The 14425-nt window shown below is 44.3% G+C and overlaps 1 protein-coding gene across 8 annotated transcripts in view; it reads right to left on the reverse strand.

Moving 5' to 3' along the window:
- The window catches only part of LOC144780983 (uncharacterized), a 1867627-nt gene that overhangs the window by 1659512 nt on the left and 193690 nt on the right, over nucleotides 1-14425 (reverse strand). For all 8 annotated transcript variants that reach the window (XM_078659579.1, XM_078659581.1, XM_078659578.1 and 5 more), the window contains exon 7: nucleotides 2508-2543. In XM_078659579.1, coding sequence (XP_078515705.1) covers nucleotides 2508-2543 — 36 coding nt within the window. The remainder of the gene's footprint in view (nucleotides 1-2507; nucleotides 2544-14425) is intronic.

The following is a 14425-nucleotide window of genomic DNA, read 5'->3' on the forward strand; positions in this document are numbered from 1 at the left end:
ATGCTGATAGAAGGTGAGATGCAATCGATTAGGGCAATGGTTCTTCAGAACCGACTTGCTTTAGATGTTCTGTTAGCAAAAGAGGGAGGAGTCTGTAAGGCCTTGAAGGTCCAGGAATGCTGTACTTACATTCCAGACAATTCAAAACCTCTAGAGAAGTATATACAAAAATCACTGCCATACACTACGAAATTGAGGACCTAGCAAAGGTAAATGTGTGGGAAAAAGTAGGTCATGGAATGGGTAAAGTTGGAAGTTGGTTTGCCAACTTAGGAAAGGGTATCGTTTGGTACATACTGAAACCCATCATCATAATTGTGATTTGTGTAATCACTTTGTGGGGATTGGTGCGTTTGTATCAATGTTATAGAGCAAATAGGTTACAGAGAGCTATGAAGAAACAGGAAGAAGAGTTGACAGCGATGCAGGACACTCAATATAAGAGTCTGAAAGCATTAGAGAGTATGAAAAGAGGTGGAACTGCCCTGTCTTCACTTTAAAAGGTTCTACATTTTTAGTGTCTTGGTGATGATGACCCCTGAAGGTCATCAAAGGGGGGACTGAGAGAGCACAAGTTTGAAAAAAATGTATAAGTACGCCATATTTACAAGCACGTAGTTAGTTTAAACATGTTTTGCACACGAGTGTTTTATATCCAGGAGTGAAATATACAGAGTGGTTTATATTCAGTAGTGAAATGTATAGAATGTTAAGTAGAGTAACTATAATTATAACGGTGTGAGATTAATGTAGAAATGTTGGAATATATGTGAAAACCTCATATTCTCATGTTAAAAGAATCATGTCCGAATTAAATGTAACTTTGAAAATCCAGTATTATGTGTAGGCCTTAGGGCAATTCACAGCAAACCTGAACGTGCTGCTAAATTAATGTGAGATAAGGTTGACATGGTTCTTCCAAAATGTACTATTGAACTTAGGGTTAAAAGTATATGCTTTATAGATGTGTTATTTTAGAAACGTATGCTAGTTAAGAATGTTTGCTGTTTAAATCAAGTTAACGTTTTAAGAGTGCAGGGACCTGCTGCATGTAAATCAAGTAGGCCAGAGGAGATAATGTCATGTCGTGTAAATCGTCATGTGCTCGTTAGAGAAGAGGTCGCGAGGTGTCCAGCACCGAGCTTTGAGAGTGTTTTATGACTAAAGATATGGTGGAGTCTGGAATTTGAGGCCCACTGCAGGACGAGCTGTATGCAGGTGCGAGGGTCCTAATCAGCTCGAATGAAAGGGACTTTGTTCAGTGGCGCCTTGCGCAGGCCTGTAGGAGTTTCCAGGAATTTCAGGGGGTATCAGCGCACTGAAGAAGAAGCCTGGGAACCAAGGTCAACTATAACGAGGGTCTTCAAGAGTACCATCATGGAGTTTGCCGCGCAAAGATGTACCACGTGAGGGGCGTCCCAAGGGGCGTTTCTATTGGAAATGTGATTTGGTATTAGGGAAAGCGACCCGGGAGGAGAGCAGAGCAGATGATTTTGGGAGCCTAAGGAAGCGGATGGGTAGGCAGATAGGCTGATCAGGAGAGACCCATTATCAGAGAAGAGACAAAGAGAAGTGCGTGATCTTCTTAGGAAGTCACCACGGCTGACACCTAGAGGGTTAAGATCTTGCTAAGTAGGGATGTCATTTAAAATAGTGTAGGGACAGACTAACCTTAATTTTCTTTTCTGTAATGACTTTGAGATTGCAACTTATATCTATTTTGACAACCCTTATGGTCTTTGAGCTTGTACTTATTATTTTGTTCTTCAGACTTAGATTATTCAAGAAGTTCATGTTTATAGTGATACCAATTTACCTTTTGAATCTCATTTTGAGAAGTTTGTATCTTCATTTATCTTTGACTTTATATTAAATCTTTAAAACTTAAATTTGGTCAGTGGTCATTTAGAGTGTTGTAAGTTCTTAAATTGATTGACTTATTGCGAGATTACCTTTTACTCAAAGACAGGTACCAACGATTCAGTCGACATAGTTTGGGATTTGGTAAGATAATTAGTAACCAGTAATCCCGCGTTAGCACGTTCATTTGCTATGCCCAAATGACTGAAAGGCGTAGCTCTTCTTGATTGTAACCTCACACATACGTATGTATTGCTGCTCTTCATGAAGGCAGGTTAGAGGCAGAATATTCACTAATAGGTGGTACTGGGTGACAACCAACAAAATACATAATCAGTTTCATTATCATTATTATTGCTCCAAAAAGTAACATGCAAAAGGACAGCTACTTTCTTCTACTCCTACCCCATAATTACCTTCTGAACCTACTGTCCCCTGTTCCTCTATTCTGCTTCCAAGCCCACTAGGATTTCATTAGGTTGATAAATGACCATAAATATGGGACAGTGGGTTTGGTCGAGGATGGTGGAACTATCGAAATTCCTTATGCCCTTAAATAAAAATTATATAACCCAACAAAAACACTGCAGAGGAGCACAACGGAATATACCATAAACTACCTTACATAATAATTAAAAGTGACTTACATATTCAGCTGCAAATTCCTCATTCTGTTGTATAATCTGAAAAAAAACATAGTAGGTGAGTGCTGAAAAAGAGCACTGATTTGGAAGATTTCTAACTTAAAATCTGAGCTGTTTATAGACAACATGAGTCCTGACCAAAAAATGATGGTGCTAAAACTATAGTAGTAATTCGGGTAGTCACAAAGGCCACAATTACATGCAAGTAAGGGAGGTGATGGATGTGGACAAGCCGCCAAATATGGCAGCAGCAGCCTGAAGGAGCTCGTTCTGAAGCCCGCTTGATCCTGGCACTTCTGCAAACCGGAGGCCCATTGGAAACCCTTGGCTGCCTCCTCAGCGTCCTGAGACAGGCGCTAGGCCTGGTCTGTTGGGGCCTGCGGTGGACCTGCTGCCTGGATCTGCTGGTGAGGCAGTGGGGGGTAGACCTGGGCTCTGCGCCTTGTCGCCTGTATGGCGACAGCGCTGCTCTGTGTGTGGCGGCCGACAACGAAGACCCACTGGTGTCAACACTGCAGACTGCCCCCCGGCCCACAGAGAGCACAGAGATTGAATATGACTGCCTGAGCTGAGCCTCACGGCAGAGGCCTGGTGGTGTGGCGCCCGGGAAAGGCCTGGACCCAGCTCCTCCCAACCTGGCAGTGACTGGATCGCATCAGGTTGGGCTTCCGGTGGATGTGCTCGGGATTCTTTTCCCTCAGTGGTATTTAGCCTTTGGTGGGTGGGCCCTTTGCCCATTGACGGTGGTCCGAGAGCTCATGGATCCTGGGAGGGTCCCCGCAGTTGTGCTACAGCTTGATCCTCCCCTTGACCATTTCTGCCACCATTGCTGAAGACTTCTTTAAAGACCTTCCAACAGAGTATTGTTAATTGGAATGCCCTTGGGGGCTACTCATGCTCACCTATCGGAGATATCATGGGTGAGGCAGGCCCCACGGAGTAGAGTAGCCAAGAGCCAATATATTCCACATGGTCACTGACTGAAGGACTTGATTATCAAGCATATCATCTGCATCCTTGATGCATCAGCTCCTCTAAATGCTGTCATCTAATCACCAATGGACTAGTCTCATGAAGAGGAGGAGGGCAGCCTAGGGATGCCGCAGCCAAGGTAAGGGTTTTTTCTTTACTTTAAACTCATTTTATTTAAGTTTTAATCAATTGTTAATGGGGGGGGGGAGGCGGGGCTGGGCAACTCTGATCTGCCGCGGAATGTGCGGAGATTTGCCTACTCCCCGTTCTCCGGGAAACGCGGAGTAGGCAAATCTCTGCACACTCCGTGGAGCTGTAGCTAGTGGCTCACCCTGAAAGAGCTTTGTATACTATACCTATTTACTTTACTGTTCCCTGTAAAAGGCCATAGACAAACTCTCATTACAATGCTCACCAGGCCAGGCACCATAATGAGGGAGACACAGGGCCAAATTCACAGAATGAATTTAAGATTCAATCCTAAACTTACTACTATTTTGGTATTCACATAATGAACTTACTACTTTTGGTATTCACATAAGTTAGGATTTTGTCTTAAGTTTGTCTTAAGACAGACTTAAGACAGACTTAAGACAAAATCCTAACTTCTGTGAATACCAAAAGTAGTAAATTCATTCTGTGAATGCCAAAATAGTAGTAAGTTTAGGATTGAGCCTTAAGTTCATTCTGTGAATCGGGCCCACAGTGAGCAAACTCTTTAAGTATTTTGCAAGACAGAGGATGCAATGCACTACCCCACTCAGACTGTCTCTCCCATCAGATGAAATACTGACTTACCAGTTAACCGTTAACAATACATTTTGGCCCATATGTACTCAGCTATTTAACATTTCTTAACAGACCGAATTTCTATATCAGGTCATTAAGAAATGCTAAAGGGCAGAAACACTGTTGCAAATTGCAATTTGTATGTCGAGGAAATCACATCTTGCGATTATCAAAATAGGAAATGGCAAATAAGGATTTCCTACTTGCAATTTCCTAACGGCATGTACAGAGCATTTTCTCAATGTGAAATGGGCATTTAAGAAATGCTATTACCATCTAATCCAATTCAATGGTAACCAGGTGCAAAATATAAAAAGGCACCCAGAAGGCAGTTTTTGTGGTGCCTAAGAGAGTGCACTTGCCCCGAGTTCATTGGTGCACTTTACATGCGCACCACTTTCCTTTTGTTTAAATTCAAGGGAGGCCTTAGCCCCATAGGTACGATTGGTTTTGCATTTCCCTAAATAGAGATTTTTTAGGATTTGCTACTTAGGAAATGGAAAATGAAAGTTTCATACATATGAGCCTACATGCTTATAACAAGACTCTTTATACACCCTCTGCAGGTTCCACCCCAAAAAGTTGACTGATTTCCTCAACCAGCTCCTGTTGCACCAGTTGTCCCCTACAGCCAGGGGGGAACTTGACCTTTCACTCTCCCTTCAGGAGCTCAAGTGGTAGTACACAACCTACCTTAGGGCGGATTGCATTCTATTTGCATTTTGTACTTTCATTGCTTCTCAGCTAGAACAAACGTTACTCCGACTCCGTATTAACTCCATGGAGTGGGGATGCTACCCAGACTCCTTGAATGAAGCCATTTTCTGTACAATGTTTAAATCCCATAAGGTTGCAATAGAATTGTCTTCTTACTGTCCTTTGTCGATCCTTAATGTCAACTTGAAAATCCTCATTAAACAGCCAGCCAATTGACTACTCCCTTCATCTCACTTCATTGATCCATCCTGATCAATCACGTTTCATTCCAGGTCATAGCACCTCACGTAATGTTTGCAGATTTTGGAGTGTCCTGGCAAGTTATGCAGATGATTACCCGAGGGCGGCGTGTGTCACCCTCGGTCTGAAGAAGCCCTTCAAACTCCTTAGATAGGATTATATGCTGAAAGTTCTGAGAAGAATTGGTGTAGGCCCTAATTGGTGTAAGTGGATTTCCCTTATCTATGCTGCCCGACTGCCAGAGTCAACAGGACAGTGTATATCAAGTTTCTTTCCTGTAGGTAGAGGCACACGTCAAGGGTGTCTTCTCTCGCATTGTTCTTTGCCATAGCCATGGAACCAATGGCAATCCAATTGAGATTACCATGTGCACATTGGGGTATAGTACTTGGAACCACAACCCATATAGCTTCACTATTTAGTGAAGCACAATTAGATCTTAGTCCTAAAACCTGTTTTTGTCAGACTTTGAAGATAATTCTGACTGAAAGTCAAGTGGTCCATGTCCTGCTTTTCCCCCCACAGTGCAGGTTACGTTCTCCCAACCCTTCTCCTCCATGATTTCTGACTCGCATGTAAAGTGATCACCTTCAAATATCTTTATATTTATGTATATCATTCACCAGGTGACCTATGGGATGGTAACCTAGGCAAAGCTATACAAAAGGGGGGGTGATGGACGGAGCACTTGAGCGAATCAAACACTCACCCCCAGTCAACTGATCTGGGTTTAATCCATCACCATTCTTTAGCTCACTCTGCCACCCCAGTTCAGACATGGCCATATGCAAATCAGTCTGACCCTGTGCCTCATGGGAACAGTCCTGCCCGAACTGCCAAGCCATGTCTTCCCTGGACCGGAAACAAGCATCCTGGGACCGGTTTCTGGCTACTCAGCCATCATCAGCCAGGCTAGCTTGAATCTAGTGGTAAAGTGAGCAAGGGATCCACATCTGGGCATACCCTGCCAACTTAGGGCGAACAAAGCAAAACCAAAGGGGATGATGGATGAAGTGTTGAACATTGCAAGCCCTCACCCCCAGTCAGCTGATCTGAGTTTAATGATGATGGCTTAAACCCAGATCAGTTGACTGGGGGTGAGTGCTTGCAATTTTCAACACTCCGTCCATCCTCCCCTATTGGTTTTGCTTTGTTCACCCTAAGTTGCCAAGGTATGCCCAGACGTGGGTCCCTTGCTCACTTTGCCACTGGATTCAAGTACGCCAACAACCTTGTGTTGATAAGCCGCTCCCAAGTAGGCCTCCAGCACCTCCTGAACGCAACCTATGCCTTCTCAGCAAAGAACGCCCTCCAAATAAATCTTCATAAGTCAAAATCCATGACGGTCAATTATAGGAAAAAACTGAACCCTTGCTGGTACCTGAATGGAGAAAAACTTGATAGGGTAGCCTCATATAAATATCTGGGTGTCCTCTTGGATTCAAACAACAACTCTAGACCTCAACTCCATTCCATCCGAGGGAAAGCCACAATGACTTACCTGTCATTAAAATCTCTAAAGGCAAAACTCCCTGATCTCACACTAAAACCATTTCTTGAAATCTTGCGTGCGAAACTACAACCAACTCTCACGTATGGGAGTGAATCACTTTATGGGAAGGATGCCGAACTGCTTGACACGGTCATAGCTAACTCCTATAGGGCCATTTTCAACCTTCCTACATATGTCTCCCCTGCCCAGATTCGTTTGGAATTCGGCATCATCAAACAAACTCTAGAAAGGCGGAGTGCGTATGTAGCAACCTGGCGCAAAATCCGCAACTCAGAAGCCGACTCCCTAAACGCCAACATATGGTCTGAGCTACTACGGCACTGCACATCGCTGCATAGAGTTTATCTTTTTGAATCAATTGAAGTCCTTGGTTTGTCTGACACCTGGGATACGTCTACAGACCTCCAGTCCTTTAAAAAACTGGCTAAAAAATCAGCACGCATCATCTCTGCGATTGAAGACAAGAAAGTCCTAGCAAACAGAGCGCACGGATGGACAACCCTGGGTGGATATGGTAAAATACAGTCACAAGCATACCTTAACATCGGGATGAAAATACAAATCAAAGAAAAGTTCTTGAAACTGCGCCTCGGTGTAATCCCGATATTGCCACACCTCCCCCCCTGGGTAAGACCACCCGCTTTGCAACAGTGTCGCCTGTGCAAGTCTGGCACGGAGGATATTGTCCACGTGATATGTATATGCTTCAGACTGAGGGACCTGAGGCGCAATCTCCTGCTTCCATTTTTTAAGTCACATGCTGTACGGACCTGTAGGGAGGCAGTTATACTATGCTTTACTTCTAGCAACACAAAATTTAACTGCCAGGTCGTGAAGTTCTTTGACTCATTAAAAAAAAGACTTGACATCGTTTGAAGTTCTTCACTAGCACCTGAGGACATTTTCTGATCTGCTCACAGTAATGCAGTATTCTTTTTAATTCTAATTACAGTATGGTTTTTAATGTTGCTACTGGTATTTTATATTTTTGTAAAGATTTTAATTAATCATGTACAAATAAATATTACTTACTTACTTACTTACTTACTTACACTGGATTCAAACTAGACTGGCTGATGACGGCTGAGTAAGCAGAAACCGGTCCTAGGATGCTTGTTTCCGGTCCAGGGAGGACATGGCTTGGCAGTTCGGGCTGGACTGTTCCCCTGAGGCATAGGGTCAGACTGATTTGCATATGGCCATGTCTGAACTGGGGTGGCGGTGTGAGCTAAAGAATGATGATGGATTAAACCCAGATCAGTTGACTGCAGGTGAGGTTAGTGCTTGCAATGTTCTACACTCCGTCCATTATCCCCTTTGGTTTTGCTTTAGACCGAAGTCATTGCCATACTTACCAAGTCGCTGGGTATCATCTGGATATTTATTTAGTGATGCTCATTGTAGGAAAGTGAATTATTAGTAGGTGGGGGTATTCACCTTCAGCTAGCAATAATACCACAATCACTAATAAGTCCAACCAAGTCTCATTAAATGAATCCTTGCTCAGCCTTTGGTAGTTTAGCAAATGAGTAGTCAGGCTTAATTTAGGAGACAGGTATGTGTAAACCATGTAATACCACCAAAACAATAAATAGGTAGAAGAGACAACACAATAAAAATCCAACAACAATTTATAAAGATAGGGAAAATGACAATAATCAAGTGTAGGGAACCGGAGATGTACATTTTTACATATTAAATAAAAAGAATTGCATTCTAGCACCAAAAAGCTTAAAGCACCACTCACGGCTAAATAGGCCAAAGTAAAACATTTAGGCCAAGCGTGATGGTGTGCGGGTCAGAGAGCCTAAGTGATAAGTCCCGGTCAAGGGTTTACCTTCAGACATAGTCTTTTTTTGGAGATTTTCTCTTGTCAACGGGCTTGTCGGTGGGTCCTCGAAATTCTCAGAGCTGGAGTTTGAGTCTATGACAGTGGCCTGATGCAGCTCGGTGGCTGGGTGAAACAAACAAGGGTGTCAGATCCTTCAGCGTCAACAATGAGGAGGGTCTCAAAGCTGTTGTAAACTGTTTCTCTTTCGCCATTGAGTTCGGCTCTGCCCGGAGCTTGTTCAGCGAGATGAACCATCAAGGTGGATCCGATTTGAGGGTCGACATTGGCAGCAAGACTCTCAACATCGAGCTTGTCTCCTCCAGTAGTTTTTCTGCAAAATTTTGCAGAAAGTTTCCAAAGTTTGAGATGTGGTTGTTTCTGAGTTCCTTAGGAGAACAAAATGGTCCAGTAGCTCCAGCCACATTGCACCTTCACAATCCAGGAAATATCCAAGTACATCTGGTTATCTGGGGTGATCCACTCTTCTTCCAGCTCTGTTGTAACTTGTTATTGATCACTCTTTTTCCTTTTAGATAGGAATAGTCCTTTCTTTGTCGAGTCTTGTGAGTGCAGCAGAAGCAGTCTTTCTGAGTGGAAGCCTTCTTTTGTGCTGTCCAGAAGGGCAGTCCTTTTTCTTCTGATGTTCCAGGCAGTGTTCTGAGGTGCTCCTGCAACTCTTCCATATTTATCCTCCATTTTGGTCTGGCAAAAGGGGGGCAGTGCTTAATTTATAAAATAATTTAAAGCCAGTGCCCTCATCAGGAGACCACTGCAGCCTACACCACCTATTGCCTGTGTTAGCCCTAACAATGACAGTACCAACCCAGCTACTAACCATCACACACTACAAGTGTGACCATCCAGACTATTCCATGCTCTCAAAGCTATTATATGAGCATGGGCGGCAGGTATTAGTCATTTTTAGCATCTATTGAATTAGTAAACAACTGTTGTTGTGCTTACTCTAAATCAGACAAACAGCCTACCATGTGGCAGACTGTCACATGTGTCAGTGCTGCCAATTAAGTGCTGGTGCCAAGGCCCAGAACCCACTGGCTCAAATTAAGGGCTGAGGGGGACACATCCCAATCAATAGGGATAAAGTTATCTCCTTCTGCTATGACCACTTACTGTGAAGTGTGTCATGTTTTTGACTCAGAATGCACTGTTATCCATAAATCAAAAAGGAGAAAATCTCTCCTTGGTGTGTGTGTGCCTCTGCAACCCAATCCAAAGGTGTGAATACACCCCCCTACTCACCCGTAAGGCTCCCAAGGCACTGAGGGGAGGAGTAGTGCTACTACTGCTCGAAGAGCCAGGTCTTGAGGAGCCTTCTGAAGGCGATTAGGTCTTGGGTCTGCCGTATGTGTGTAGGGAGGGTGTTCCAGGTCTTGGCGGCGAGGTAGGAGAAGGATCTGCTGCCGGAGGTCGTCCGTTGGATGCGGGGGACAGCTGTGAGGGCGAGGCTGGCGGAGCAGATCTGGCCGGTGGGGGTGTGGAACCTGAGACTGCTGTTCAGGTAGGCTGCTCCGGCGTTGTGGAGTGCTTTGTGTGCGTGGGTGAGGAGGTTGAAGGTGATCCACTTGTCGACGGGGAGCCAGTGTAGGTCTCTCAGGTGGGGGGTGATATGGTTGCGGCGGGGAACATTGACGATCAGTCGGGCGGAGGTGTATGGGATGCACTGTAGTCTTCGTAGGTGTTTGGCTGGGATTCCTGCGTAGAGTACGTTGTAGTAGTCCAGTCTGCTGCTGACGAGGGCCTGTGTCACCGTTCTGCTTGTTTCGGTCAGATCCACTTGTAGATCCTGCGGAGGAGGAGACAGCGTTGACCTGTTTAGACATGGAGAGGGAGGAGTCGAGGATGAAACCTAGGTTGCGTGCATGGTCGGTGGGTGTTGGTGCTGTTCCAGTGTGGTCGGCCACAAGGAGTCGTTCCAGGCTGAGGGGGTGGGTCCGAGGATGAGGACTTCCGTCTTGTCCGAGTTCAGCTTCAGACGACTGCTCCTCATCCAGTCAGCGACGGCCTTCATTCCTTAGTGGTTTTGGTGGTATATGGGTCCTTGGTGAGGGAGAGGCTGAGCTGGGTGTCGTCGGCGTATGGGATGATGTTGAGGTTGTAATGGTGGGCCACTTGTGCGAGGGGGGCCATGTAGATGTTGAACAGCCTCGAGCTGAGGGATGAGCCCTGGGGGACGCCGCAGATGATGTCGGTGGCTTCAGATTGGAAGGGTGGGAGGCGGACACTCTGGGTTCTGCCGACGAGGAAGGACGTGGTCAAGTCGAGAGCCTTCTCTTGGATTCCGGCTTCTAGGAGGCATGTCTTTAGGGTGTGATGGCAGACCGTGTTGAAGGCGGCGGACAGGTCCAGGAGGATGAGGGCTGATATTTCGCCGTTGTCTAGTTGGCGCGTGATGTCCTCTGGGGCGGCGATGAGGGCTGTCTCGGTGCTGTGGTTTCGTCTGAATCTGGACTGGGAAGGGTCCAGGATGTTGTTGTCTTCCAGGTGGCGGGCCAGTTGCATGTTGATGATTTTCTTGATGACCTTTCCTGGGAAGGGGAGCAGGGAGATGGGCCGGAAGTTCTTGAGGTCCTTGGGGTCCGCTTTGGGCTTCTTGAGGAGGGCGTTGATTTTGGCGTGCTTACAGCTTTCCAGGAATGTTGCTGTTTCGAAGGAGATGTTGATGACCTTTCGTAGTTGGGGTGTGATGGCTGCGTCTGCTTTGTTGAATACGTGGTGAGGGCATGGGTCAGACGGAGATCCCGAGTGGATGGAGTTCATGACCTTGCGTGTCTCGTCGTCATTGACGTTGGACCAGGAGGTCAGGCCCTTCCTCTCCCTCTGTTTCAGGCCCAGGTCTCTTCATACCTATGCAGAGTAGCTAGGCTCAGGCTATGAAAGGCTGGCCAGTCAGAAAATGATGCTACAGGGGTGCTTAAGGTAACTTCAGGATAAGAAGTTCTAAAACTATTTTTCTATAATAGTTATAATAAATCTAATCTTGGCAAGTTGTTGGATTTAATGCCACTATTAAATTGATACTTTGAATGATATTGCTAGCTAGCGCCAAAGCTAAGAGAGTCTTTATTACAGGCTTCTCCAACGAGTAGCGCGTGGGCTTCTGGTAGGTTTCCAGCTAATTTTAAGTACCTCTCCTCTATTCAGGCCGGCTGACTAAATTAGAGCTTTTGCTTTGTTGAAATAATATATTTAAACTAAAATTGGGAAGCCTGTATTTGATACAAACGTGTGCTTTCATAACTCATGAGCTGAAATGTGGAGAAAAATGGTGGCAGTGGTTTTGCAGGTGTGGTTGGGATGTATTCCTCACATAGAGGCTTTCAAAATTAACACAGTCTTTTTTACATTACTACTCGGAGACCTGCACTGAGGCGATCACTGCTGCTAATCTTGAATATCATGGCCTCTCATGTAATGTTGTCTGATATGGTTGCAATTAAGACACTAATAATATTAGTAGCTTGTGATGATTTTCATTGAACGTAAGTTGCTCTTACTGCAGAAAAGGTTGGGGTCCCCTGTTTTATTAAGTTTAATAAATCCTTCCCCATGTTAGCATTTGAGGCTAGCAGCACTACAATAGGAAAAAACAACTTTGGCTGCTTTACCTTACCAGGGCATATAATACATATTTTATATTGTCCCTGCTTTTTACAAAAAAGCACCCTACCCTTGGGGCACCTGGGGTAGACCTAGGGGTGACTTATAAGTAATAAAAAGGTAGTTGGACTTTGGATGTCATTTTAATTCTAACATAGAATTTGGACAGAGTTTTATTTTAAAATGAGCCTACAAGGCAGGCCTTGCTTTAAAATGACACCAGACACCACTGCAGTGCACACTTAAGTGGATTAAGTCCACTGAGGTCTCTAAACCTAAATGCCTTACCATATACTAGGGACATACAGGTAGGTTGCTTTGCAAATTAGAATTAGACCAATTACCATATCCCTTTAGAGGACAGAGCACTGGCCCTTTGCCTGGATAGTAAAGCCCAAGGCCCGTGCAGAGACAGTAACCACCAGCATCAGCCAGAAAATGGGGGTGATCAGGGCAAAAAAACTACATTCATACTAGGCTTTTTTCCTTGCATGTGAAGCGTCATGTACAATGAGGTGGAAAAATCCTTTATCACCAACCATACAGTCCTGAGGAGAAGCAGCTGCCCCATGATTGACATCCAAGAGTGTTTGCCTCCTTAAAGAGGAGAGAGCGGGTACGTGTAAACATCTCACTACCCATGACTGGGACTTTCTATGTGAGAAATTTTCACATGTGACCAAAGACAATACAAGTCCCCCCTGAATGATCCACTGCTATCATACTATCTCTCCGGTTTTTCCTTCCTTTGAAAACTGATCACACTCAACCTGATAACACTAAATTCTCCCATAGCACTAATCAGAGCCCAACGTGACCTTTGGTTCTGTCAGAAACATGCAATACTTATATGTTTGTTACAGTGAGAGCCCATGCCAACATTTGTCATTAGTTGGAAGGGTTAGGGTGGTGGGTGGGTAAGAAAAGTAGTTAATTTTTGCAGGGGGGGGGTCAATGTTACTTTATGGGGTGTAGTTAATGAAAACATTGACAATTCTGACAATTCTTATGGTCTGTTATGTACCATATCAATATGCAATTCACTAATTATTAATACTTGTATCTGTCTGAAGATTTGCAACAATTAAGATATATTTTTTAAAACTAAGGGAGTTGATGGGGTGAGGTAGCCTAGAGGAAATGTAATAATCAATGCGTTACTGAGATAAGGACTTTTCCCAAACCAATTGGTTCACAAACTACCTGAATGAATGGCAGTTCCTTACTAACAGATCACTAGGCTGGTTTCAAAGGGAGATGCAGTGCGGCGATAGCAACATTGAAAATACTCAATGAGGTCTATAATATCCTTGACAATGCTCCTGCAACTACCTTTAAATTAAATGGCCTGGAAGAATAAGTTACTTACCTTCGGTATTCCCTTGCCTAGAAGAGACAGGATCTAGCCGTAGATTCCTTATCTTAGAATTATCCCCATGTGACAGACTGGATCTGGAAATATTTGTACGGCAGTACCTCTGCACGTCAGCAGAGGGCACTGAGCGACTCTGTGGCGACGTCGTCCTCTGGATGTGATGTTCACAGAAACTATATAAGCCATGCTCTGACATGCTGATGTCAGTTTCTTCTGTGACTATTTTTCATGCATACAATGCAGAGTCACTATAGAAACTGCCTATAGAAAAAGTGTGCCAAAAACAGACATCTTTGGGTCAAACAATTGCAAAGTCCTAAAGAAGAACTTCAGAATGTCACAACAGGACTTACAGTTCACAGAGCGGGTAGGATGGGGGGGTCGGTAATGAATCTGTGGCTTGATACTGTCTCTACCAGATAAAGCGTTACCACAGGTAAATAACCTATTGATTGATAGGGACATCTAGCTGCAGATTCCTTATCTTAGAATTAGTACCCAAGCAACACCATCCTTGTGGGTGGGACTGTGAAGTTAACTGAGAAAAAGATCCATGAATAGGACTAGCAGGTACACGATGAGATAAGAAAACCAGCTGTCTAAAGAATTATAGACAAGTCCGGATGAGAAACATGTGCACAACATTATCCACAGCAGTGGGCTTTGGAAGAAAACACTTCTTAGACACAATGGGGCCGATTCACAGAACTAACTTAAGACAAAATCCTAAACTTACTACTTTTGGTATTCACAAAAGTTAGGATTTTGTCTTAAGTTTGTCTTAAGACAGACTTAAGACAAAATCCTAACTTAAGTCTGTCTTAAGTTTGTCTTAAGACAAACTTAAGACTGAATCCTAACTTCTG

Source organism: Lissotriton helveticus, chromosome 9 (assembly GCF_964261635.1).
Source record: "Lissotriton helveticus chromosome 9, aLisHel1.1, whole genome shotgun sequence".
Lineage (NCBI taxonomy): Eukaryota > Metazoa > Chordata > Amphibia > Caudata > Salamandridae > Lissotriton > Lissotriton helveticus.